Genomic DNA, 26,694 nt, shown 5'->3' on the forward strand with positions numbered 1-26,694 from the left:
TTTTGGAGTTCTAGTTCACCTACATCCAGAAAGCACTGTGGACTCAAACAATGATGGATCTGGACCAAACTCTACACCAGTGTTTCTCAACCTTCCTAATGCTGTGACCCCTTAATACAGTTTCTCATGTTATGGTGACCCCCCAACCATAACATTATTTTCGTTGCTACTTCATAAATGCAATTTTGCTACCGTTACGAATCGTAATGTAAATATCTGATATGTAGGATGTATTTTCATTTGCTGGACCAAATTTGGCACAAATACATGATACGCCCTAATTTGAATACTGGTGGGATTGGGCGGGAAATTGATTTTGCCATTTGGGAGTTATAGTTGCTGGGATTTATAGTTCACCTACAATCAAAGAGCATTCTGAACTCCACCAACAATGGAATTGAACCAAACTTGGCACACAGAACTCCCATGACCAACAGAAAATACTGGAAGGGTTTTGTGAGGATTGATCTTGATTTTGGAGTTGTAGTTCACCTACATCCAGAGATCACTGTGGACTCAAACAATTATGGATCTGGACCAAACTCTACACGAATACTCAATATGCCCAAATGTGAACACTGGTGGAGTTTGGGGAAAATAGAATCTTGACATTTGGGAGTTGTAGTGGCTGGGATTTGTAGTTCACATACAATCAAAGAGCATTCTGAACCCCACCAATGATATAATTGGGCCAAAACTCCCACACAGAACACCTATGTGGGCCACAGCAACGTGTGGCTGGTGACGGCTAGTACAGCATAAAACTGATCATAATGTTCATCATAATCTATATCTATATGCGTATGTACGTTGTGTGGCTGGGCTGCCCACTTCCACAGACAGGCTCCCAGTTCCACAAACAGCTGAGGGTTAAATTCCCAACTAGATGTATCTGCAATCGATCAGTCAAGTGCTTCTGTGTACAAGAACTGTCACTGCATCCACATCATTATCACGCAGATTTGTTTGATGCGCACTTCAGGGTTGCGGACGGATTGCATGCTTGGAAATAAAGTTTCGGGAAAACCAAAACAGGCCAAAACACAAAATGAGAGTGGATTATAGTTTGATCCAAAGCATTCTAGAAAGCAAAGCCTGGTTGGCAGGAGCTGTTGGAAAATAGCAAATGACCCCAGCTCTTCCGCAAAGCCCTGATTTTGGGATCTGTCACTGATCCTCTTCGGCTCCACTTGGGAAGTATTGGCTAAGGCTTGAAGGGGATCCTGCCAGGGAAGAAGGGCTTGGCCTCGGTTGCGTCTGGGAGAGAGTACCACTCCTGTCCTCTCCATGGAGGCCCAAGCCCACATCCTGCAGATAGACTGCTCCTAGCCGTAGAGGATCCTCCCTATATTTCCCTCAGAAATTCTGCAGATAAGAGAAGGTAGAGAAGGAGATGAAGGAAGAGAAGGAAGGGAAGGAGAAGAAGAAAATGGAGGAAAGGAGGAAAAGAAGGGAGAGAATGAAGAAAGGAGAAGAGAGTGAAGGAGAAAAGGAAAAAAAGAAGAGAATGAAAGGAAGAGAAGGAAAAGGAGGAAGGGAAGGAGAAGAGAATGAGGGAGAAGAAAAGATAATGAATGAAGAAAGTAGAAAAATAAGAAGAAGGAAGAGATGGAAGAGAATGAAGGGAAGGAGAAGAAGAGAATGAAGGGGAAAAGGGAATAGAAGGGAGAGAATTAAGGAAGAAGGAAAAGGAGACGAAGGACAATAATGAATGAAGAAAGGAAAAGAGGGAAGAGAATGAGGGGAAGGAGGAGAAGGAAATGAAGGAGAAAAGGAAAAAAAGTAGTAAGAGAAGGAAAGGAAGGAAAAGAATAAGAAGAGCAGAGAGAAGGAAAAGAAGGAAGGGAATAGAATGGAGGAGGAGAAGGAAGATAACGAATGAAGAAAGGAGAAGAGGGAAGAGAGTGAAGGGAAGGAGAAGAAGTGAATGAAGGAGAAAAGAAGGAAGAGAATGAAATGATAGAAAAGAATAAGAAGAGGGAAGAGAAGGAAACGAAGGAAGGGAAGGAGAAGAGAATGAGGGAGGAGAAAGAAGATAATGAAGAAAGGAGAAGAGGGAAGAGAATGAAGGAGAAGAAGAGAATGAAGGAGAAAAGGAAGAAAAGAAGGAAGAGAATGAAAGGAAGGAAAAGAATAAGAAGAGAGGAGAGAGGAAAATGAGGAAGGGAAGGAGAAGGGAATGAGGGAGGAGAAAGAAGATAATCAATAAAGAAAGGAGAAGAGGGAAGAGAATGAAGGAGAAAAGGAAGAAAAGTAGTAAGAGAATGAAAGGAAGGAAAAAAATAAGAGGGAAGAGAAGGAAGGGAAGGAAAAGAAAAGAATGAAGGAAAAAGGGGGAAAAGGAATTGAAGGGAGAAAATTAAGGAAGAAGAAGGAAAAGGAGACGAAGGACAAAAATGAACATAGAAAGGAAAAGAGGGAAGAGAATGAAGGGAAGGAAAATGAGAACGAAGGAGAAGAGGAGCAGAGGATGAAGGAGAAAGAGAGAAGAAGGAAGACAATAAAGGGAAGGAGAAGAGAATGAAGGAGGAAATGAGGAAAAGAAAAGGAAGAAAATTAAGAGAAGGCAAAGGAGAAGAGAAGGAAGTAGAAAAGGGGAAAAAGGAGGAAGAGAATGAAGGAGTAAGACAATAAAAGGAGGAGAAGGAAGAGAATGATAGGAAGAAAAAGAATTAGAAGAAGGAAGAGAAGTAAGGAAGGAAGGAAGAAAGAAGAGGGAAAAGAAGGAGAAGAAGGAAGAGAATGAAGGGAAGGGAAGGAGAAGAGGATGAAGGAGAAGAAGGAAGAGAAGGAAAAGGAGGGGGCTGCTACCTGCAGGTGGACTGCTCCTGTCCAGGGAGGCTCCTCCCCAGAATACCGCTTTAAGAGCCTGGCGGGGGGCGGGGCCTGGCGGGCCTGCCTTGCATAAGCAAAAGGCAAATAATTCGCGGGAAAAACAAGAGTTTGCAGAGAAGGCGGGGAGGAGGAGGAAGAGGAGGAGGGGGAGCGGGGGAAAATGGCGGCGGGGCGCATCCTGAGCATCCTGAAGCGGGATCGGCGCGCGCTAAGCCGCCCTTGGGGAAGCACCCACGCGGGGATCTGAGGAGGACGAGCTCAGCTGGAGCAGAGAGGTACTTTTCTCCTTCTTTTCCTTCTTCTTTCTCAGTTTCTTCTTCTCTTTCGCCTTCTCCTCCTTTCTACTTCTCCTCTTTTCCTCTTTCATTCTCTTCCCCCTCCTCTTCCTTCCTTCCTTCTCTTCTCCTCCCTTTCCTTCCCTTCATTCTCATCTTTCCTCCTTTTCTTTTGCATTTTCTTCTCTTCCTTTCCTCCTTCATTCTCTTCCCTCGGCTTCTCCTTCCTTCTCTTCCTTTTCCTTCATTCTTTTCCCTCTTCTTCTCTTCCTTCTCCTTTCCTCCTCCTTTTTCTTTCCTTCATTCTCTTCTTTCTTTTCCTCCATCATTCTCTTCCTTCCCTTCCTCCTTTTCCTTCCCTCCCTTCTCACTTTTCTTCCTTCCTTTTCTTCTCCTGTTCCTTGCATTCTCTTCCCTCATTTTCTCTTCCTCCTTTTCTTTTGCATTCTCTTCTCTTCTTCCTTTCCCCTTATTCTCTTCCTTCTCCTTTCCCTTCATTCCCTTCCCTCTTCTTTTCTTCCCTCCTTCTCTTCTCCTCCTTTTCCTCTCCTTCATGCTCTCTTTCCTCATTCATTCTCTTCCTTCTCACTTTTCTTCCTTCCTTCCTTCCCTTCTCCTCCTGTTCCTTGCCTTCATTCTCTTCCTCCTTTTTTCCATCTCTTCTTTCCTCCTTTTCTTTTGCACTCTCTTCTCTTCCTTTCCCCCTTATTCTCTTCCTTCTCTTCTCCTCCCCTTCCACCTCTCCCCTCTTCTTCTCTTCCTTCTATGACATGACACCCTCTGTTCATATCTTTCCCTCCCTGGCATGTGGCAGAAGCAGAGCTGAACAGTTTTGTTTCTATTTGTACTCTTTGAGTTACTTCTTGTGCAATGCCTGCAAGTTTGTTTCAGGAGGGCTTTTGCTTGAGAAGAAGGAGAAGAAACCACCCGAGGGCCTGGTTCCGGATGCCTTGCCTTCCCAATGAACTTGGCCTTGGTGCAAGAGGGACCCAACCTGTCAAGCATGTGTCAAGGAGAGGAAGGCCGCCTTTGCAAAGGGAAAACCCGCTGGCTGCTTTCGGCCTGGCTTTGCAGCCCCAACCGCACATCCTCCCCTTGCCTTTTGGCTCGGTTTCCTCCTTTCGCTTTGACTCTTGTTTTTGGGCCAGTTGTGCGCACTCCACCCCTTTGCAACCAACCTGGCCTCAAATGGATCTATGGCTTTCAAAAAAAGCATCGCATTTTCGAACCGGCCAATCAGAGCAGCCAGGGATGACCGGCTCTTCAACCATTGAGATGCTGGAGATGTCATCATAATAATACAATAATATTAATTAATTAATTAATAAATAATAATACACTATAACAATAGAAATAATAATATATATAAATCATTATCAATAATAATACAATATAATAGTAATAATCTATGAGTTAGTATCAATAATAAAAATAATCTAGAAATAATATTTAAATTATTACCAATAATACATAACATGGATTATTATTAATAATATAATATAATAGCAATAATATTTATACATTAATAATAATATTTCAATTGTTATCAATAATATATAACTAATAATATAATAATAGCATGTATTAATAATGATACAATATAATAGCAATAATAATGTAAACATCATTATCAATAATACAATAGTAATATTTCAATTGTTATCAATAATACATAGCTAATAATATAATAATAACATGTTTTAATAATAATACTACAATATAATAGCAACAATAATGTATAAATTAGTATTATCAATAATACATAATAATAATGGAGTATAATAATAGTAATCATAAATTAGTATCAATAATGCATAATACAGTATAGTAATAATATAGGAATTATCCAAAATAATAATAATAATAACATAGTAATATATAAATTATCAATAATACATAGTAATAATCAAGTAATAATACAGAAATTATCATTATCAATAACATAATAATACAATATAATAGTAATAATAATAATAATTATCAATAATACATCGTAATACAATATAGTAATTTTAATACTATAGATATCAATAACAATAATATAGTAATATAGAAATTACCATTATCAATATTACATAGGAATATAGTAATAATATATACATTATTATCAATAACACATAACCAATAATAATAATACAATATAATAGTAATAATAAATGCTTATGATCAATAATACATATTAATAATACAATATAGAAATAATAATATAAAAATTATAATCAAAAATGGTAATACACTAATAATATATACATTATCATTATCGATAATGCATAATCAATAATAATACAATACAATAACCCAAAGGAGCCCCTGGTGGTGCAGTGGGTTAAAGCGCTGAGCTGCTGAGCTTGTTGACCGAAAGGTCGCAGGTTCGATTCCAGGGAACGATGTGAGCTTCCACTGTCAGCCCTAGCTTCTGCCAACCTAGCAGTTCAAAAACATGCAAATGTGAGTAGATCAATAGGTACCGCTCCGGCAGGAAGGTAAGGGCGCTCCATGCAGTCATGCCGGCCAAACTTTACATTAAAGGTAAAGGTAGTCCCCTGACATTAAGTCCAGTCATGTCTGACTCTGGGGGTTGGTGCTCATCTCCATTTCTAAGCCGAAGAGCCAGCATTGTCCGTAGACACCTCCAAGGTCATGTGGCCGGCATGACTGCATGGAGTGCCATTACCTTCCCACTGAAGCAGTACCTATTGATCTACTCACATTTGCATGTTTTCGAACTGCTAGGTTGGCAGAAGCTAGGGCTGACAGCGGAAGCTCACGCCGCTCCCTGGAATTGAGCCTGCGACCTTTCGATCAACAAGCTCAGCAGCTCAGTGCTTTAACCCACTGCACCACCACCTTACAATAATAGTAATAATAAATATATAGCAATAATACAGACTCGATAATAAATTATTATTATAATTTATTATCGCTCCGAGTCCCTTTTGAGGAGATGGTGGCGGGGTATAAATAAAGTTTATTATTATTATTGTTATTATTAATGCATAATCAATAATATAGCAATAATATATTTATTATTATTATTATAAATAATAAATGATGAATAATAATAGACTGTGATGCTGCTATAAGATAAGGATCGCCGAGGTGCTATGTCAATAGCCTCAGGATATTATATTATGAATGAACAGCTATGTTGCAGGAGCAGAACTGAGTGAATCCTTGAGTCGTCGGCTGCGTATACATTGCAGAATGAATGCTGTAGTTGGGACTAACCCATAGGATTTGGGCCTGGGATCCGGATTGAGCCCCGTTTGGGCCGGCCTCTTCCTGGACAAGGGACCTCCTTCTGTTGTTGGCTCAGCGTCCGATGTTGCCAGACTTTCAAATTCCACAATTTGCTCATGATGCAGAGGTAAAAATAGATCTTGGCAAGGCAGAGCAGCCCTGCCGTTAGCCGACGGGCCTCTTCTGTTCCTCTTTGGACTGAGAAAGAACTCATCATGGGGTTTTTATACATGACGAAACCCTGGCAAAAGGGATCCATATCCCGTGCCCAGATTCTGGGATAGGAACTATGAAGCTTGTGGGGTGCATTTGGTCTACAACAACAACAACAACAACAATACTAAGTTCTTGTGGGTTTTTTCGGGCTATATGGCCATGTTCTAGAGGCATTTCTTCTCTAGAACATGGCCATATAGCCCGAAAAAACCCACAAGAACTTAGTGATTCCAGCCATGAAAGCCTTCGACAATACATTGAACAACAATACTGATAATAATAATATTTCTTCCCTGCCTCTCCTTGTGACCCGAGGCAAGTTATGTCATAGCTTAACAACACACAATCATCTAAAAACATTCTGCAAAATATTAAAATGCAGGAAACAAAGATTAAACAAGACGCAAGGGTTGCTATGAGTTTTCCAGGCTGTCTGGCCATGTTCCAGAAGCATTCTCTCCTGACGTTTCGCCCACATCTATGGCAGGCATCCTCAGAGGTTGTGAAGTCTGTTGGAAAGTAGGCAAGTGAGGTTTATATGTGGAATAATGTCCAGGGCGGGAGAAAAAAAAACTCTTGTCTGTTGGAGGCAACTGTGAATGTTGTAATTGGCCACCCTATTTAGCATTGAATGGCTTTGCAGCTTCCAAGCCTGGCTGCTTCCAGCTTGGGGGAATCCTTTGTTGGGAGATGTTAGATGGACAGTAAATAAAGAGTCAGGACAGTAAATGAAGAGCAACACTCAAGAAACTGGGGAATTCTAGACAGGAAACAATCAGGGCCAATACATAAAAGTATATATTGTATTCGAGCTGAAAATAAGGATATCTTCTAGGTTTGGGAACTCTCATTGCTAATCCTTAAGGGATTTTAGAAGTATTAACCACAAACCATCTGTTCTGGCGGCAGAGTGGGCCCTAGGTAATTTTCAATAGTAAGCAAACAGTATTTTGGGGTCCCTCTCCCCAACCAATCACTGATATATATTTTCTGTTTGTCATGGGAGTTCTGTGTGCCATATTTGGTTCAATTCCATCATTGGTGGAGTTCAGAATGCTCTTTGATTGTAGGTGAACTATACATCCCAGTGACTACAACTTGCATATGTCAAGGTCTATTTTCCCCCAAGAGTACCTCAAGAGCGCCCCTGGGCAAAATCAACTATACAGCATTACTTTGCATAATGGGTTGAGCCGCCCCTGTCTGGCGGTGGGTCCGTAGGTGACTGTGGAGCCCTATTCATGATCTACATCTTCTCCCACAGTGAGGGCATTGGTTTCCAGGTGGAAGGTGGCCCCGGTTGGTTTGACGCGCCTTCCTCTTGGCACGTTCCTCTCTTTCGCCGTCCATTCGTGCCTTTTCAAACTCCACAGCACTGCTGGTCACAGCTGACCTCCAGCTGGAGCACGCAGGGGCCAAGGCTTCCCAGTTCTCAGTGTCTATGCCAGAGTTTTTAAGGATGGCATTGAGCCTAGGGGAATCTTTTATTGGGAGGTGTTAGCTGGCTGTGATAATTTCCTGTCTGGAATTCCCCTATGTTGCTCTTTATTTACTGTCCTGATTTTAGAATTTTTAAATACAGGTAGGCGGATTTTGCTCATTCTTATGGTTTCCTACTTTATGTTGACATTGTCCACACGCTTGTGGATTTCAGCGGCTTCTCTGTGGAGTCTGACATGGTGGTTGTGAGAGTGGTCCAGCATTTCTGTGTTCTCAGATAATATGCTGTGTCCAGGCTGGTTCATCAGGTGCTCTGCTATGGCTGACCTCTCTGGCTGAGTTAGTCTGCAGTGCCTTTCATGTTCCTTGATTCGTGCCTGGGCATTGCTGCATTTGGTGTTCCCTATATAGACTTGTCCACAGCTGCATGGTATCTGGTAGACTCCTGCAGAGATGAGAGGATCCCTCTTTCCCTTTGCTGAACATAGCATTGGTTTAATTTTCTTAGTAGATAGTTTGTAGGTTGCGTTTCTTCATCAGCTTCCCTATGCAGTCAGTTGTTCCCCTGATGTGTGTGGTGGAGGGTGAATTACAGTGCCCACTATGGTAAGTCAGTCCCCTCAAACCCCTCCAATAGGTTGAGTTGATCATGGAGGTTTCTGTGTGCCAAGTTTAGTTCAGGTCCATCATCAGTTGAAGTCACTGATCCACTGGTTGTGGGTGAACTACAACTCCCAGAAGGGAAGGTCAGTTCCCTCCAAACCCCTCCAGTAATCAAATTTCAGCTTATCAGGTATCTGTTCCAAGTTTGTTCCAGAACCATCGGTGTTGGGGTTCACAGTGCTCTCTTGATGTATGTAAACTACAACTCCCCCAAATCAAGGTGAATTATCCCTAAAGATCTCTAGTATTTTTGCTGGTCATGGGGATCAATGTGCTAAGGTTGTCCCAATTCCATCTTTGGGGGGGGGGGGGTTCAGATTGTTCATTGATTGCAGGTGAACTATAAATTCCAGTACCTACAACTCCAAAATGTTGAGGCCGATTCCACTCAAGACCCACCAGTATTCGAATGAGCATGTATCAGGTATTTGTGCCAAGTTTGGTCCAGATCCATCATTGTTTGGGTCCATAGTGCACTCTGGATGTAGGTGAACTACAATTCCTATAAATCCCTCCAGTATTTTTGTTGGTCATGGAGGTTCTGTGTGCCAAGTTAGTTCCAGATCCATCGTTGTTGGGAGTTCAGATTGCTCTTAGATTAGAGGTGAACTATATATCATAATACCTACAACTCCTATAAATCATGGAGAATTCTCCCCAAACCTCTCTAATATGTTCAGTTGCTGATTGGTTTGCTGTGTGCCATAGAAAAGAATAGGAAAGGATTAAGGGAGAGGCAGTGGGCGGGGTCATTCAAATTCCACATCAATGGGGAGAGTCAGTAACACTGGCATGTCTGTAGTGGAGGAAACACATAAAATCTAGGATGAAATTGTCTCCATATGAAAAACTTCACTTGGGTGGTGGGCAGTATAGTGTTTGTGGAGGACATTGGCAGGGGTCTTGGACATGTTCATGGCGCTCACCATAACCTACAATGTCATTGGAGGGAGGGCCATTGGTGTGTCTCCTGAGTAGTCAGAGCTATAGCTGTTTGCGGAGGGAGAAGCTTGTCAGTGTAAGTGGACAACCCAGTCACACACATATAGATATTTTCACTATTATTATGTGTATAGAAGATAGATAATAATAATTTGTTTTCTTTCCAGGATTCATTGAAGCTCATGGAAGGGGCAGCCAGGAAGCGCTTTCAGCCATTGACGAACCAGAAGGGCCGGCACGAACTGATGGCCACCCTGACGGAAGGGCAGTACGTCTTGTGCCGTTGGACTGACGGGCTCTATTACCTTGGAAAGATCAAGAGGGTAAAAATAACGTTTCCTTCTGATTTGGTTCTCTAGTGGAATGCCATAAAGAGGGTTTGGTCCTGGGCCCAGATCTCTTCAACATCTTTATTAATGATTTGGAGGAAGGGTTAGAGGGCATGCCGATCAAGTTTGTAGAGGGAGAGCTAATACGCCAGAGGACAGGATAATAATGACTCTAAACTGACAAAGTTTCCCTTTCCCCTCTCTTCCTTCCTTCCTTCCTTCCTTCCTTCCTTCCTTCCTTCCTTCCTTCCTTCCATCTTTCCTTCCATCTTTCCTTCCATTCCTCCTTCCCTCCCTCCTTCCTTCCTTCCCTCCCCCTTCTTTCCATCATTCCCTCCCTCACTTCCTTCTTCCCTTCCTCTTCCTCTTCCCCTTCCTTCCCTCCCTTCTTTCCTTTCCTTTCCCCTTCCTTCCTTCCTTCTTTCCTTCCTTCCTTCTTTACTTCTTTCTCTCCCCCTTCCTTCCTTCCTTCCTTCCTTCCTTCCTTCCTTCCTCCCTCCCTCCCTCCCTCCCTCCCTCCCTACCTCCCTTCCTCCCTCTCCTTTCTCTCCTTTCCCTCCTTTCCCTCCTTTCCTTCCTTTCCTTCCTTTCCTTCCTTGCAGGTGAGTGGATCCAAGCAGAGCTGCCTGGTGACTTTTGAGGACAACTCTAAGTATTGGGTGCTTTGGAAGGACATCCAGCATGGTATGTAGGCATTGGATTCCCTCCCCTTCTTGCAATAGGACTGGATACCTTGCACCCCAAAAACATTAGCTTGTGTTTCCTTTTCGCAATATGGGTTCCTCCTCCCAGGTTTGGACATCCCTGAGCTGGACACTAGGCTTGTGCAATTCGTCTGGAGGACGATCCAGTTTTGGCATCCAAATTTCATTGGGTACTCAGATCTGTTTTTCGGGAGCTTCCCCAAAATTGACTAATGGAAATATCTATTTTTGTTTAGGCAGCAGGAAGATCCATCCAATTGGCGGCAATGGGGAACTTACAAGGCTCCCCTGGGGGGGGGGGGGTCATGAGAGGGTGTCAGAGGGGTCTCCAAAGACCATCAGAAAACACAGTATTTTCTGTTGCTCATGGAAGTTCCGTGTGGGAAGTTTGCCCCAATTCTGTCATTCGTGGGGTTCTGAATGCTCTTTCATTGTAGGTGAACTATAAATCCCAGCAACTAGAACTCCCAAATGTCAAGGTCTATTTTCCCCAAACTCCACCAGTATTCACATTTGGGCATATTGAGTATTTGTGCCAAGTTTGGTTCAGCTCCATCATTGTTTGAGTTCACATTGCTCTCTGAATGTAGGTGAACTACAACTCCCAAATTCAAGGTCAATATCTACCAAACTCTTCCAGTATTTTCGATTGGTCAAGGGAGTTCTGTGTGCCAAGTTTGATTCAATTCCATAGTTGGTGGTTCAGAATGCTCTTTGATTGTAAGTGAACTATAAATCCCAGCAACTATAATTCCCAAATATCAAGGTCTATTTTCTCCAAACTCCACCAGTATTCACATTTGGGCATATTGAGTATTCGTGCCAAGTTTGGTTCAGCTCCATCACTGTTTGAGTTCACGTTGCTCTCTGAATGTAGGTGAACGACAACTCCCAAATTCAAGGTCAATGGCCACCAAACCCTTCCAGTATTGGGTTGTTGTAGGTTTTTCCTGGCTATATGGCCATGTTGTAGAGGCATTTTCTCCTGACATTTCGCCTGCATCTATGGCAGGTAGTGAGGTCTTCCGGTATTTTCTTCCAGTATTTTCTATTGATCAAGGGAGTTCTGTGTGCCAAGGTGGTTTAATTCCATCATTGGTGGAGTTCAGAATGCTCTTTGATTGTAGGTGAACAATCTTGCCCAAGCCCACCAGTAATCAAATTTGGGCATATCGGGTATTTGTGCCAAATTTAGTCCAGTGAATAAAAATACATCCCGAGTATCAGATATTTACCTGACGATTCATAACAGTAGCAAAATTATAGTTATGAGTAGCAACAGAAATAATTTTATGGTTGGGGGTCACCACAACATGAGTAACTGAATTAAGGGGTCGCGGCATTAGGGAGGTTGAGAAACACTGTTCTAGAAGCATTCTCTCCTGACGTTTCGCCTGCATCTGTTGCAAGCATCATCAAAGGTTGTGAGAGTTATTATCATGGGAAAAAGGGACTGCCTTACTTCCTACCCAAGTATAAGCAAAATATAGGTTATCCATGGTTTCTCATATCCACGGGGATGATGTGCTTCCTTTTCCTTTCGTCAGACTGACAGGCTCCTTGACGCCTTTCTCTTTTCTAGCTGGGGTTCCAGGCGAAGAACCCAAATGCAACATCTGCCTCGGAGGCACCACAGGCCCCATGAATGACATCTTGATCTGTGGGAAGTGCGGACTAGGTAAGAAGGAGGTCCCGGTTGGCCTGTTTTTGGGGGAAGTTCAGGGCTTATAGATCAGACCAAAACCCATAGCGGACACACTTCCCCATGACGTTGACTGCTCTGCTCTCACCAGGTTATCACCAGCAGTGCCATATCCCGAGGGTGAGCGATCGGGAGGACTCCTCAACGTCTCCGTGGTTCTGCCGGAGATGCGTCTTTGCCTTGGCTGTGCGGGTAAGCGATGCAGGGAAATCATCCATGTATTTGTTTCATGGCATAAATCGTATCGTTGTCAAATTGGGAGAGACCCCAAAGGCCATGCAAACCTGATTGGTTTCCCTTCCTTAATTGGATTAGTTTCCCTTTTTGCAGTAAGATTTGCTTCCCTTTCCTTCCCTGTATTATCCCAGGAAACTTTGGCCCTCAAGGTATTTTGGACTACAACTCCCACAATTCCTAACAGCTGGTACTCTGTTGGAAATTGTGGGAATTGAAGACCAAAATACCTAGAGGGCTGAAGTTTGCCCATCCCTGTTATATGATTGGGGCATTCTGATGTTGAGCAGTAATACTGGGAAATGTAGTTCAGGGCAGGGCCTTTTGCATTCTCTGGCATAGGGCTCCTCAACTTCCTAAACTACATTTCCCAGAATTCTATGCTTTCTCAGTCTCTTTCCCAGCAAACTCTGCTTTGGGTTGTTGTAGGTTTCTTTCGGGCTATATGGCCATGTTCTAGAGCAGTGGTCCTCAACCTGTGGGTCCCCAGATGTTTTGGCCTTCAACTCCCAGAAATCCTAACAGCTGGGATTTCTGGGAGTTGTAGGCCAGAACACCTGGGGACCCACAGGTTGAGAACCACTGTGCTAGAAGCATTCTCTCCTGATGTTTTGACTGCATCTATGGCAAGCATCCTCAGAGGTTGTGAGGTAGAAGGAAGAAAACTCTGCTTTCTTCCTTCTACTTCTCTCTTGTGCTGGGAGGCCATTGATTTATAGAGGAAAGGCAGCCTTTTTGGCTTTGCTTTGCTTCCTTGCGCTGAACAAGCTGGAATGTGTCTAGAGGAGGGCGACTAAAATGATCAAGGGTCTGGAGAACAAGCCTTATGAAGAGCGGCTTAAAGAGCTGGGCATGTTTAGCCTGAAGAAGAGAAGGCTGAGAGGTGATATGATAGCCATGTATAAATATGTGAGAGGAAGCCACAGGGAGGAGGGAGCAAGCTTGTTTTCTGCTGCCCTGGAGACTAGGACGCAAGGGAGCAATGGCTTCAAACTACAAGAGAGGAGATTCCATCTGAACATGAGGAAGAACTTCCTGACTGTGAGAGCCGTTCAGCAATGGAACTCTCTGCCCCGGAGTGTGGTGGAGGCTCCTTCTTTGGAAGCTTTAAAACAGAGGCTGGATGGCCATCTGTCAGGGCTGCTTTGAATGCAATATTCCTGCTTCTTGGCAGAATGGGGTTGGACTGGATGGCCCATGAGGTCTCTTCCAACTCTGTGATTCTATGTTTTTGGGAGGCTTCTGAGATTTACAAAATTCAAACAAAAAAGTATTGGGTACATTTTGATTCTTAAATTTATCGAATATTGCATTGTAAGTATGAATTTAATGAATTTGACCCGACGACAACTAACGAAAAATTGCACATCCCTATTGGTTATCCTTCCCCTCCTTGTTTGGGAATGGGGTTGGATTCTCTTTCCCGTACTGCAATAGGATTAGCGTCTTCTTCCTTGCATCCCAATAGGATTCCCTTCCCTTCCTTGCATCCCAATAGCACTAGATACCCTTCTCTCTGCCCTGGAACTCATTTTCCGTCTGCTGTTGTTTCCAGAACGGCGGTGCCCTGAAGAAAGGAGCCATCGCCCGGACGCTACAAAGGGTGAAGATGGTGCTCTCCTACGACCCGGAGCAGTTGGAATGGGACTCGCTCCATCGGACCAACCACCAACAGTGTTACTGCTACTGCGGCGGCCCTGGCGAGTAAGACCACGCGGTGCAAGTGGCCAACGAGCCAAGCAAAGCCAAAGCCATTCCTATTCTGCCTGCCTTTCCATGTGCGGATTCATCTTCCTTGATCCCATCCTCTTTGCTTTCTCCTTCCAGGTGGTACCTGAAGATGCTGCAATGTTGCCACTGCCGGCAGTGGTTCCACGAAGCTTGCACACAATGCCTTAGTGACCCAATGCTCTTCGGAGACCGGTATTATTATGATTGTTTATTTATATTCTTTGGCACTGCCTATTTAGGCTGAAATAACACTATGTCACACTATGACCTTTGTTCCTGGGTTATAAATGTCATTTTTTTCCTAATTGGTTCCATCATAAAAACATGGGAAAAGTTATTAAACTGCAAACACTTTATTTCTGTGGAAGGGACATTTTGCATCACATTTTACTCTACGAGGGTTGAATGAAAAGTAATGCCTCCACCTTCATAACTCCTCAACAGATGGCAGTACTGGTATGTGGCAGGTACTGGCTTGTTCAGTAGAATCATAAAATCAAAGAGTTGGAAGAGACCTCATGGGCCATCCAGTCCAACCTCTTCCAAGAAGCAGGAATATTGCATTCAAATCACCCCTGACAGATGGCCATCCAGCCTCTGTTTAAAAACTTCCAAAGAAGGAGCCTCCACCACACTCCGGGGCAGAGAGTTCCACTGCTGAACGGCTCTCACAGACAGAAAGTTCTTCCTCATGTTCAGATGGAATATCCTCTCTTGTAGTTTGAAGCCATTGTTCCGCGTCCTAGTCTCCAAGGAAGCAGAAAACAAGCTTGCTCCCTCCTCTTCCCTGTGGCTTCCTCTCACATATTTATACCTGGCTATCATATCTCCTCTCAGCCTTCTCTTCTTCAGGCTAAACATGCCCAGCTTCTTAAGCTGCTCCTCATAGGGCTTGTTCTCCAGACCCTTGATCATTTTAGTCGCCCTCCTCTGGACACATTCCAGCTTGTCTCACAATTGTGGTGCCCAGAATTGGACACAATATTCCAGGTGTGGTCTAACCAAGGCAGAATAGAGCATGGGGAGCATGACTTCCCTAGATCTAGACACTATGCTCCTATTGATGCAGGCCAAAATCCCATTGGCTTTTTTTGCCAACACATCACATTGTTGGCTCATGTTTAACTTGTTGTCCATGAGGACTCCAAGATCTTTTTCACACGCACTGCTCTTGAGCTAGGCATCATCGTCCCCCATTCTGTATCTTTGCATTTCGTTTTTTCTGCCTAAGTGAAGTATCTTGCATTTGTCCCTGTTGAACTTCATTTTGTTAGTTTTGGCCCATTTCTCTAGTCTGTCAAGATCGTTTTGAATCCTGCTCCTGTCCTCTGGAGTATTGGCTATCCCTCCCAATTTGGTGTCGTCTGCAAACTTGATGATCCTGCCTTCTAACCCTTCATCTAAATCATTAATAAAGATCCTGAACAGGACCGACCCAGGACAGAATCCTGTGGCACTCCACTTGTCACTTCTTTCCAAGATGAAGAGGAAGCATTGGGGAGAATCACCCTCTGGGTTCGTCCATTTAACCAATTACAGATCCACCTCACCGTAGTTTTGCCTAGCCCACATTGGACTAGTTTCCTTGCCAGAAGGTCATGAGGGACCTTGTCGAAAGCCTTACTGAAATCCAGGTACGCTACATCCACAGCATTCACCACATCTATCCAGCTTGTAACTCTATCGAAAAAAGAGATCAGATTAGTCTGGCATGACTTGTTTTTGATAAATCCATGTTGACTATTAGCGATGACCGCATTTGTTTCTAAGTGTTTGCAGACCACTTCCTTAACTATCTTTTCCAGAATCTTGCCTGGTATTGACGTGAGGCTGACCGGACGGTAGTTGTTTGGGTCATCCTCTTTCCCTTCTTGAAGATTGGGACCACATTGGCCCTCCTCCAATCTGCTGGAACTTCTTCCGTTCTCCAAGAAACTCTCAAAGATGATTGCCAATGGTTCCGAAATGACTTCCGCTAGTTCCTTCAATACTCTGGAGTGTAGTTGATCTGGCCCTGGGGACTTGAACTCATTTAGAGTGGCCAGGTATTCCTGGATGACTTGTTTCCCAATTTGGGTTTGGATGTCCTCTAATGCCTCATCCACTCCATCTTGCTGAGGTTGAAGATGACTTTCTTTTTGTGAGAAGACCGAGGCAAAGAAGGCATTAAGTAGTTCTGCCTTTTCCCTATCCCCTTGACAGCAGAAGGTGTCACCCCAAAGGAGATTAATCAGAGAATGCAAGCTGTTTATGGTGATTGTGTTGATGTGAGTACTGTGCATCATTGGGCGAGTAAGTTTAAAGATGTTGAGGTGACACCTTCTGCTGTCAAGAATTCAGTGACTGCACGTTGCTTAAGTCGCATTGTCTGTGCACGGTTCCATGCTTCACACTTTAACAACACAACCATTCAATGCTAAGGCTTCCCGCCAAATTGTAACTGTAGAAGAGGGTGTACTGAACAAGCCAGTACCTGCCGCATACCAGTACTGCGATCTGTTGAGGAGTTACGAAGGTGGAGGCATTACTTTTCATTCAAACCTTGTGGTTTTCCAATAAATATCTCATCGAGCCTCAGCTAATTCAACCAAGTTTTTAGGAGCCACAATAACAAAGTTTCTGGAGGATAACAACTACTTTCAAAGTAAGGACTGCACAATTAAACAGGAAATGACAACACTTCCAAACCAGGAACAGACATTTTTTTCCCCATATTTTGTTACATTGTGTAATTTGATGGCGATTTGAAGGATTTGTTTCTTTGTTTTGCTGCTCTGTATCAGCTCCAGTCAGCAACAAAGTGTTTATAATCGTCTTTAATAAACAAAGGGAATCTCGTGTCTTTCAGATTTTACATTTTCTATTGCTCGGTGTGCAACCAGGGACCGGAATACATCAAACGGTTGCCTTTGAGATGGTAAGATCCAGGCTTTAAACTTCCTTCTTGCTTTCTACACTGAGAGTGCCGACAAAATGTTTGGTCAGGAAGGCAGTTGTACTTATTTTATTACTTAGGCGATCCCTCGTTGTCTGAGTAGGATTGTCTTCCAAGATCAGTGTCCTGGTGGTGGGTCCATAGATGACTGTGGAGCCCTATTCTTGACCCGCATGTTCTCCCGCAGTGAGGGCATTGGTTTCCTGAAGGAAGGCGGTCCTTGTCAGGGTTGGCTTGACGTACCTTCCTCTTGGCATGTTTCTCTCTTTTGCCCTCCATTCGTGCCTCATCAAATTCTACAGCACTGCTGGTCACAGCTGACCTCCAGCTGGAGCGCTCAAGGGCTGGTACTTCCTATATCTCTGTATCTATGCCAGAGTTTTTAAGGTTGGCTTTGAGCCCATCTTTCAATCTCTTTCCTGCCCACCAACATTCCTTTTTCCAATCTTGAGTTCGGAGTAGAGAAACCGCTTTGGGAAATGGTGGTCGGGCATCCGGACAATGTGGCCAGTCCAGTGGAGTTGATGGCGGAGGACCATCGCTTCAGTGCTGGTGGTCTTTGCTTCTTCCAGCACGCTGACATTTGTCTGCTTGTCTTCCCAAGAGATTTGCAGGATTTTTCGGAGGCAGCACTGATGGAATCGTTCTAGGAGTTGCATGTAACATCTGTTGATAGTCCACGTTTTGCAGGCATATAGCAGGGTTGGAAGGACAATAGCTTTATATACAAGCACCTTGGTATCCCTATGGATGTCCCAATCCTCAAACACTCTCTGCTTCATTTGGAAAAATGCTGCACTCGCAGAGCTGAGGCGGTGTTGAATTTCAGTGTCAATGTTGACTTTTGTGGAGAGGTGGCTGCCAAGGAAGTGGAAAGGGTTAACATTTTCTAACATTACACCATTAAGTTGTATTTCTGGCATTGAAAGGAGATTGGCTGGTGACAAAGAGCACTTTTGGTTCTCTTGCTTTTCAATGACAGGCCAAGCTTCTCGTATGCTTCTGCGAAGATGTTTAGGGTGGCTTGTAGGTCTTCTTCTGAATGCGCACAGACAACGTTGTCATCAGCATATTGGAGTTCTATAACAGATGTTGTGACCCAGTTGTATGGTGATCATGGTGTCTCCCTTTTCTCTGACTTTTGATTGTCATCAATATTCCTTCTTGTACTTAATAAAATGGCAGAAAATGCTGGGAAACCAATCACCGGACTTGTTCCTTACACAGGGTTGACTTAGTGCATCTCGCGCTCTACAATTTGGGCGTTCAAAGCAAGAAGAAATACTTTGACTTTGAGGAAATCGTGGCCTTTGTCAATCACCACTGGGACCTCTTGCAACTGGGGAAGGTAATAAAGGGAGTCCGAGGTGTTTGCATGGAATGGGAACATTTCAATATTGGTGGCACTTGGGTTCCCTCTTGCGGCCACCATCAAGAATAACTCTTGGAAATCAATATAAATTGTAAGACTCCCATTGAACGGAACCCATGCTTGTGGTTTCACTGTGTCTCTCATTCCCAGTTGACCGGGACCCCGACGGCGGAGCGAGGACCCCATCTTTCAGATGCACTAAACAGCTACAAAAGCAGGTGAGAAGCATCATGGGGGACTATATTATTTTATTTGGTTATGCAGATAAAGGTAAAGGTTTGACATTAACTGTAGTTGAGTCTGGCTCTGGAGGGTGGTGCTCATCTCCATTTCTAAGCCATAGAGCTGGTGTTGTCCATAGACGCCTCATAGGTCATGTGGTTGACAGGACTGCATGGAGCGCCATTACCTTTCCACCAAGTTAGTTCCAGGTCAAGCGGATGAGCTCCCTTTATCAGCTCCAGCTCCTCATGCGGGGACATGAGAGAAGTCTCCCACAAAGATGATAAAAACATCAATTCATCCAGGCGTCCCCTGGGCAACGTCCTTGCAGAAAGCCAATTCTCTCACACCAGAAGCGACTTGCAGTTTCTCAAGTCGCTCCTGAGATGAAAAAAAAAATTGATGGAGTTCAGAATACTCTTAGATTTCAGGTCACAGTAGCTACAACTCCTATAATTCGATGTTTGGGTTCACTGAGCTATCTTGATGTAGGTGAACTACAGCTCCCCCAAATCAAGGTGATTTTCCAGACTCCGATATTTTTTGCTGGTGATGGGGGAATCTGTGTGCCAGGTTTGGTCCGATTCCATCTTTGGTGTTCAGAGTGTTCACTGAATGCAGGTGAACTATAAATCCCAGTACCTACAACTCCAAAATACCTAGGCCAATTCCTTTCAAAACCAACCAGTATTCAAATTTGGGCATATTGGGTGTTCATTCCAAATTTGGTCTTGATCCATCATTGTTTGGATTCATAGTGCGCTATAGGTGAACTACAACTCCTCTAAAACCCTCCAAAGACCTCCAGTATGTTTTGTTGGTCATGGGGGTTTTGTGTGCCAAGTTAGTTTGGTCCATCGTTGATGGAGTTCAGAGTGCTCTTAGATTGCAGGGGAACTATATATCCCAGTACCTACAACTCCTATAAATCATGGTGAATTCTCCCCCAACCTCTCTAGTATGTTCAATTGCTGATGAATTCCTCTGTTGGTTGTGTGCCATAGAAAAGAATAGGAAAGGATTAAGGGAGAGGCAGCGGGTGGGATTATGCAAATTCCACAGCAATGGAGAGTCAGTAACACTGGGATGTCTGTGGAGGAGGAAACACATAAAATGTAGGAGGAATTTGTCCTTTTATGAAAGCCTTCACTTGGGTGGTGGGCAGTGTGGTGTTTGTGGAGGACATTGGTAGGGCTCTTGGACTTGTTTACAGTGCTCGCTATAACCTGCAATGTCATTGGAGGGAGGGCCATTGGTGTCTCTAGAATGGTGGGAGCTATAGCTGTTTGAGGAGACAGGAGCTTGTCTGTGTAAGTGGACACAGGTTTGGTCTTCCTGCCTTTCAGATTTCTGTGCGGAAAGGAAATCAAGAAGAAGAAATGCATATTCCGCTTGCGGATCCGCGTGCCCCCCAACCCACCCAGCAAACTCCTGCCTGAGAAGATCCCCGGATCCGTTGATGGAGGAGCAAATGGACCCAAGAAAAGAGGGAGATTCAAGCACTCTCGTAAAAGCAGGCCTGTATCTTCCTTTGCTTAGGCCAAGTTGGGCCATGCTAACGTGTCCATCACGTAACTTAACGTATTTACTTGAATCTCATGCCATGTTTACTTGAACCAGCTGAACTGGATAATTATCGGCCAGTTTGAAACCTCTCCTTTCTGGGCAAGGCTCTAGAGAAGGTAGTGGCCTCACAACTCCAAAGTTTCTTATCTGGATTCATCTCAATCTGGTTTCAGGCCAGATGGCGTTGATCGCCTTGGTGGATGATCTACGAAGAGAGCTAGACAGGGAAACTGTGTCCCTACTAGTTCTCCTGGACCTCTCAGTGGCTTTCAATACCATTGCTCATGCTATCCGCTCATGCTATTCTGGTGGTGAAAATTTCAGAACTCTAACAAAACTTTCAAAATTTCATTATTATTTCGTTATTGGCAATTTTTATGACAGAACCAATTAGAAACTGCCAATTATAACGAAATTTTGAAAGTTTTGTTAGAGTTCTGAAATTTTCACCACCATAACTTTAGCAACACTGTAGAAGTAAAGCACCAGCACCCCGTAGTTTTGAAAATACTGTACTTTACAACCATTTAGAACCATGGATTGCCCATGGCTACATCTTTCTTATAATCTTAACAGTCCATAGTCTAAAGCATCTCTCTGTCCTGAGAGTCTAATAGAGTCTCTGTCTAGTCTGAAAGCCCAATGGAGTCTGAGCTCTAAAATGGAGTCTGAGTACTGAACAGTCCCAGATCTGGTCACATGGCCTGCAGCCCCTCCCACAACATAGAGTTAAAGGAAACTGTATACCAACACACACATATACAATACAGTAAACAATCCGAATTATATACATAACAAATAACTAGTGGGGGCTTGAAGAAGGTTGCTATTTCCAACGGTTTGCAACCTCATTATATGGTCAGTGTAGACTCATATAATTGAGGGTTTTTTTGCAATTTGATAAACATTTTCCATGATTTTATGATAGAACCAGGCCCGTAGCCAGGATTTCGTTTCGGGGGGGGGCTAAAGATTTTTCAGGGGGGGTTTCGGGGGGGGCTGAGTTTCGGGGGGGCTGAGTCTGAGTGAAAGAGGGTCTAGTCTAGCAAACCTTTTGTACCATTACCCGAATACCCCCATGCATATGGGATATATTGAGTATGGTGATCAGATCATGATATGAATAAACATAACAGTTTAAATAATGCACCAGTAAGGCCTTTTCGCGAACCACCATGAGAATTTCGGGGGGGGGCTGAAGCCCCCCGAGCCCCCCCCCTGGCTACATGCCTGGATAGAACCAATTAAGAAATAACATCTATAACCCAGGAACAAAAATCATGTTACATAATGATTAATGAAATGTGAAATATAGTCCCAGATTGCAGTCCACATTGAATATGTGATGAAAGAAGAAAGTGATGTTGCTTTTTCATGCAGTTGATTGGACGAAATACACAAAACTTGTAGCTTAAACCCAATACTCCCAGAATATTTCCACTGCTAGATTGTCAAGTTCTGAATCCTCTTAATTTGTCTACAGTTCTGCACCATGCACACTTCAGCAGGAAAGGAGGAGGAAACGGTCAAAATTTCTCCTGGAGGATGCGATTCCCAGCGTGAGTTTTTGAATGGTATTCTTTTGTTGTTTTCAAGTAATTTCCTTTCATTTAATAGCAGACATTGCATTATAACATAGGGGCTGTGGTTAGCACATTGGGTAAACTGCCAGCTACGGAAAATCTTGCCAACTGGAAGGTTGGCAGTTCAAGCCACAGGTTGGATGAGCTCCCGCCGTCAGCCCTAGCTTCTGTTTACCTAGCAGTTTGAAAACAGTATTGTGAGTTGACAAATAGGTACTGCTATTTGTCTTCTCACAAATAGGGGGGGGGGGGGTAAAAGGTGCCCCTGAAGAGATGCAGGCAATTAAATCACGAAGGTGTCCATGGACAACAGGCACTTCAGCATGGAAAAATGGGACAACAGCACCTCTTCCATGGCCAAGTCGAGCAAAGCCTCCAGATGTTGTTGTTCATTCGTTCAGTCGTCTCCAACTCTTCGTGACCTCATGGACCAGTCCACGCCAGAACTCCCTGTCGGCTGTCACCACCCCCAGCTCCTTCAAGGTCAGTCCAGTCACTTCAAGGATGCCATCCATCCATCTTGCCCTTGGTCGGCCCCTCTTCCTTTTACCTTCCACCTTCCACAGCATAATTGTCTTCTCTAGACTTTGCTGTAGCCTCCAGATGCCAGAAATGAAAATGAAAAATTGCCTTGCCTATGTCTATGTATTGTCTGTCTTTGTTAATTGTATAACAGCACTGATTGTTTACCATGTATGTATTCTGTAATCAACTCTGAGTCCCCCTGGGTGGATAGAGTGGAATATAAATAAAGTATATTATTGTTGTTGTTGTTGTTGTTGTTGTTGTTGTTGTTGTTGTGAAAGGACTTTCTATCACTGGGTTGTTGTAGGTTTTTTTGGGCTATATAGCCATGTTCTAAAGGCATTTTCTCCTGACGTTTCGCCTGCATCTATGGCAAGCATCCTCAAACAAGGATTCTTGCCATAGATGCAGGCAAAACGTTAAGAGAAAATGCCTTTAGAACATGACCATATAGCCCGAAAAAAACTTACAACAACCCAGTGATTCTGGCCATGAAAGCCTTCGCCAAGACTTTGTATCAACTGCTTCAATGCAGTGAAAGGAATTTTATGGTCCGCGAGGCCCCACTTTTGTTAGAGGACGTTTTCCTTATGTTGTTTTTCCTGCTCAGAGTGATTTTGCCTCGGCCTGGAGCACAAACCACCATCTGGCCAGCATCTTTGATTTCACTTTGGATGAAATTCAGAGCCTGAAAAGGTAAGAGCGATCATGAGTAAGAGCATGTGCAAAGTTCAGTCCTTTTGTTCTCTCTTCTCAGTTCTGAATAGTTTGCATTCTCCTCCTCTCTCTTTCTGCTTCCTGCTGAGCTCTGTTTCCTTTCAAAGGTATGCTTTTGAGACCTGGGTTTCAAGGACTCCTCACTGAGTTTTTCTGAATGCCTAATTAATCTATTCTTCACTCCCTCCGTGCGGAGGCCTAATCTGATATCATGGGAAAACTCCCCATCTGCATCTGACTCCCAAGGAAAACTGACTTTTCCTCAGTTGTTAAGGAATGGACATTGGAATCCCCAATATCCCGTGTCTCCTCTGCAGCTGCAGGCATTTCTTTCAGATCTGTGGCCTACAATTCACCCTGATCACACACAGACTCTTCAATGGGAAACCCATCATCCCTTTTGTCCTCAGAGGAATCTCAAGGCCCTATCTTTCTCTGTGCCGGTCATCCTCCTGAAAACTTACTGATTTTCATCTAACTTTTCCCTTGTTGTTTTGACTAGCAAGAGTTTCAGCTTTCTTTTTCAAATCCTCCAATCCTTCTTCCCTCCCATCTCAATCTTTCTTTTTCTAACTTCCTTAAAACTTCATTCTTATACAGTCTGACTCTCTTCAGTGGTTTTGAGCTGTTGCAGAAGAGCTTCTTGATTCTGTATTTCTGACTCCTTTCCAGCGCAAGTTCGAGCCACACTTTCCTTTCCGATGTGGATTCCACCGATGCAGTCAGCACTTCAGGATCGGTGACAACCAGCCTGTCCTATCAGTCAAGGTACAGGGTCTCCGTTGCGTTTGCATTATTACCAACACATTATTTACCCTTTGGTTTTTAGAAGATTCTCCTTTCCTTTGGCCTCCTCTCTGGGTTTTATTCTGGGTTCTACATGAACTCTCCATAGTTCTGGACCTATCCTTCTTTAGGTTCAGCACCTTGGATAGTTGCTTTCAGAATAAACCCAGAATAGATTCAGAGAAGGGGTGCATCTGAATTAGGTGTGGGCAAGCTTCGGCAGTCCAGGTGTTTTGGACTTCAACTCCCACAATCCCTAACAGCTGAAGGAACCCTGTTGCTATTTCCTATTTCTAGAACATGACTATGACCACATTAGACTGACCATGATGATGAACATGACTGCGTTGACCAAGCATGGCTATAATGCTATTGCCATTTTCTAGCAGAAGCAACCCTGTTGCTAATACCCTTTTCTAGAACATGACTATGACCATGTTAGACTGACCATGATGATGAACATGACTGCGTTGACCAAACATGGCTATAATGCTATTGCCATTTTCTAGCAGAAGGAACCCTGTTGCTATTGCCCTTTTCTAGACCACTACCATGTTTGATTGAGCATTACCAATAACACTGTTATTTCCTGTTTAACTGTGCAGTCCTTCCTTTGAAAGGAGTTCTTCTACTCCAGAAACTTGGTGTTTGTGACTTCCACGAACTATGTTGAATTGGTTGAGACTCGATGAGATACTCATTGAAAGACTAGAGCAAAATGTGCTGCAAGATGTCCGTCCCGCAGAAGCAAAGTTTTTGCAGTTTAATAAACTTTCCCCATGTTTTTATGATAGAACCAATTAGGAAATAACACTTATAATCTAGGGACAAAAATTGTGTTACACAGTGTAATAGCTATTGCTGCTTTCTAGACTTTGATCTTGACCATAGCCATGCTTGATTGAACATGACTGCATTGCTCTTGCCCTTTTTTGTCATAATAATAATAATAATAATAATAATAATAATAATAATAATAATAATAATTTTTATTTATGCCCCACCACCATTGCCCCAAAGGGGACTCGGGGCGGCTAACATGAGGCCAAGCCCAAAGCAAAATAAAATACAGACTGCAAACAGCAAACATTACATTGGAATAAAATACATATAGTAGCAAAATAACATAAATAAAGCAAATTAAAACAATATAAAATTGAACAGAATGGGCAGGCCGAATTGACGAGGTAAAATGATAAAACTCTGGATGAGATAGGAATAGAAAATATGTAACTGAAGGGAGCCCAAAAAGGATAAACAGTGAGGTAGGCTTTCAGTTTAGGATGGGGGAAAGTACATCATAGGGACAACACTATAGAAGCAACCATCATGCTGTTGCCCCTTTCTACAACCACTTTGACGGAATGTGGTCATAATGCTATTGTCTTCTTCCAGCCGAAGGAACGTGGGCAGCCGGAAGCGCAAACTCACTGCCAAGACTTCTGCAGTGGTTGAGACCAAGCTGAAACACCCACGTCGAGCACTGCCTGCCTGCCTTTCCGAAGACGGCGAGGCGCCCGGAGCCCCATCCCACCCGGACCACGCCATCGACTGCCACACTTTGGAGAGCCTGAGCGAGGACGACGCCTCCCTCTCGCACCTCAAGTCCTCCATCAGCAGCTACTTTGGGGCGGCCGGGCGGCTGGTGTGTGGCGAGAAGTACCAAGTCCTGGCGCGGAGGGTGACCCTGGAGGGCAAAGTGGAGTATTTGGTGGAATGGGAAGGCACCACTCCATATTGAAGTCACACCTTCAGGAAGGAAGTAGCAGAACGGATGGGAATGGATTTCAGAAATGGAATACCGGGCTAGTCATTGTTCTGTGCCATTGAGGGATCCACTGAGGTGCCACAAAAGAGGTTTTGTCGGCATGACAATTTGTGTTGCTAAAACAGAGCCCCCATTGCTTTATTGCTGCTTTTTGTTGTTGTTGTTGTTACAGAAAGGAGATAGAAATGGTGGAAAAAACGTTTGAATTGAATCTTGACAGAACCTTTTTAGATCTGGATGATCTTGCTGAAGATATGTCCTTGTTGTAGCCTAAACGGAGTCACTTTGCTGCCTGAATCGATGGCAAAGGTGCCAGCTACGGGGGCGTTCATTAAAGATTTCCTCTGACTCACTTCCTGTGGACTGAGAGCAATGAAACTTGGCCCAGTTTAGAGTCCTTCTCTCCATTGGGGCCACTTAGGGACAAACACTTCTCCCATCTTTTTAAGCAACTGTAATCACCTTGCTTGTAGAAGGCGACAGGTTGCTGCAAAAGTCACATTGTGACTTCAGAAATCAGAGTCTCATCATCTGAAAAATGCTTGTCCTTTAAAAATAACTTCCTTGTTAGAAAGAGGTGGAAGTCTGATGGTGTGAGGTCGGGTGAATAAAGGGGGATGCGGTTGAATTTCCAAGTTACAGGAACATGCTTCCATTTAGACAACATGTGAGTTGTGAACTGGTGCATTCTCTTTCAGAAGGTGGACACCTTTGGTGAGCATGCCACGTCTTTCTCTCTTGGTTTTGATGGCCTCCCGCAATTTCCACAGCAGAGAAGCCTAGTCTGCCCCAGTGATCATGGTCCGCTTTGCTAGGAATCCATCAATACTACTTTGTGCTGGTCCCAAAATACTGTGAGCATGACCTTGCCTGTTGAGAGTTGGGCATGTGCCTTCTTTGGAGGCGGTG

At 43.8% G+C, this 26,694-nt stretch overlaps 1 protein-coding gene across 1 annotated transcript in view; it reads left to right on the forward strand.

The window, feature by feature from the left end:
- Positions 1 to 25,844, forward strand: part of PHF19 (PHD finger protein 19) — a 27,822-nt gene extending 1,978 nt beyond the window's left edge. Inside the window, exons 2-15 of the mRNA XM_067472229.1 lie at positions 9,779 to 9,934; positions 10,543 to 10,624; positions 12,227 to 12,322; positions 12,438 to 12,538; positions 14,136 to 14,284; positions 14,408 to 14,503; positions 17,160 to 17,228; positions 18,474 to 18,594; positions 18,769 to 18,836; positions 20,187 to 20,361; positions 21,912 to 21,965; positions 23,125 to 23,210; positions 23,904 to 23,999; positions 25,413 to 25,844. Of these exons, the coding sequence (XP_067328330.1) occupies positions 9,779 to 9,934; positions 10,543 to 10,624; positions 12,227 to 12,322; positions 12,438 to 12,538; positions 14,136 to 14,284; positions 14,408 to 14,503; positions 17,160 to 17,228; positions 18,474 to 18,594; positions 18,769 to 18,836; positions 20,187 to 20,361; positions 21,912 to 21,965; positions 23,125 to 23,210; positions 23,904 to 23,999; positions 25,413 to 25,758 (1,695 nt within the window). The 3' untranslated portion in view covers positions 25,759 to 25,844. The remainder of the gene's footprint in view (positions 1 to 9,778; positions 9,935 to 10,542; positions 10,625 to 12,226; positions 12,323 to 12,437; positions 12,539 to 14,135; positions 14,285 to 14,407; positions 14,504 to 17,159; positions 17,229 to 18,473; positions 18,595 to 18,768; positions 18,837 to 20,186; positions 20,362 to 21,911; positions 21,966 to 23,124; positions 23,211 to 23,903; positions 24,000 to 25,412) is intronic.
- Positions 25,845 to 26,694: the final 850 nt, after the last annotated feature.

This window comes from Anolis sagrei, chromosome 11 (assembly GCF_037176765.1).
Source record: "Anolis sagrei isolate rAnoSag1 chromosome 11, rAnoSag1.mat, whole genome shotgun sequence".
Lineage (NCBI taxonomy): Eukaryota > Metazoa > Chordata > Lepidosauria > Squamata > Dactyloidae > Anolis > Anolis sagrei.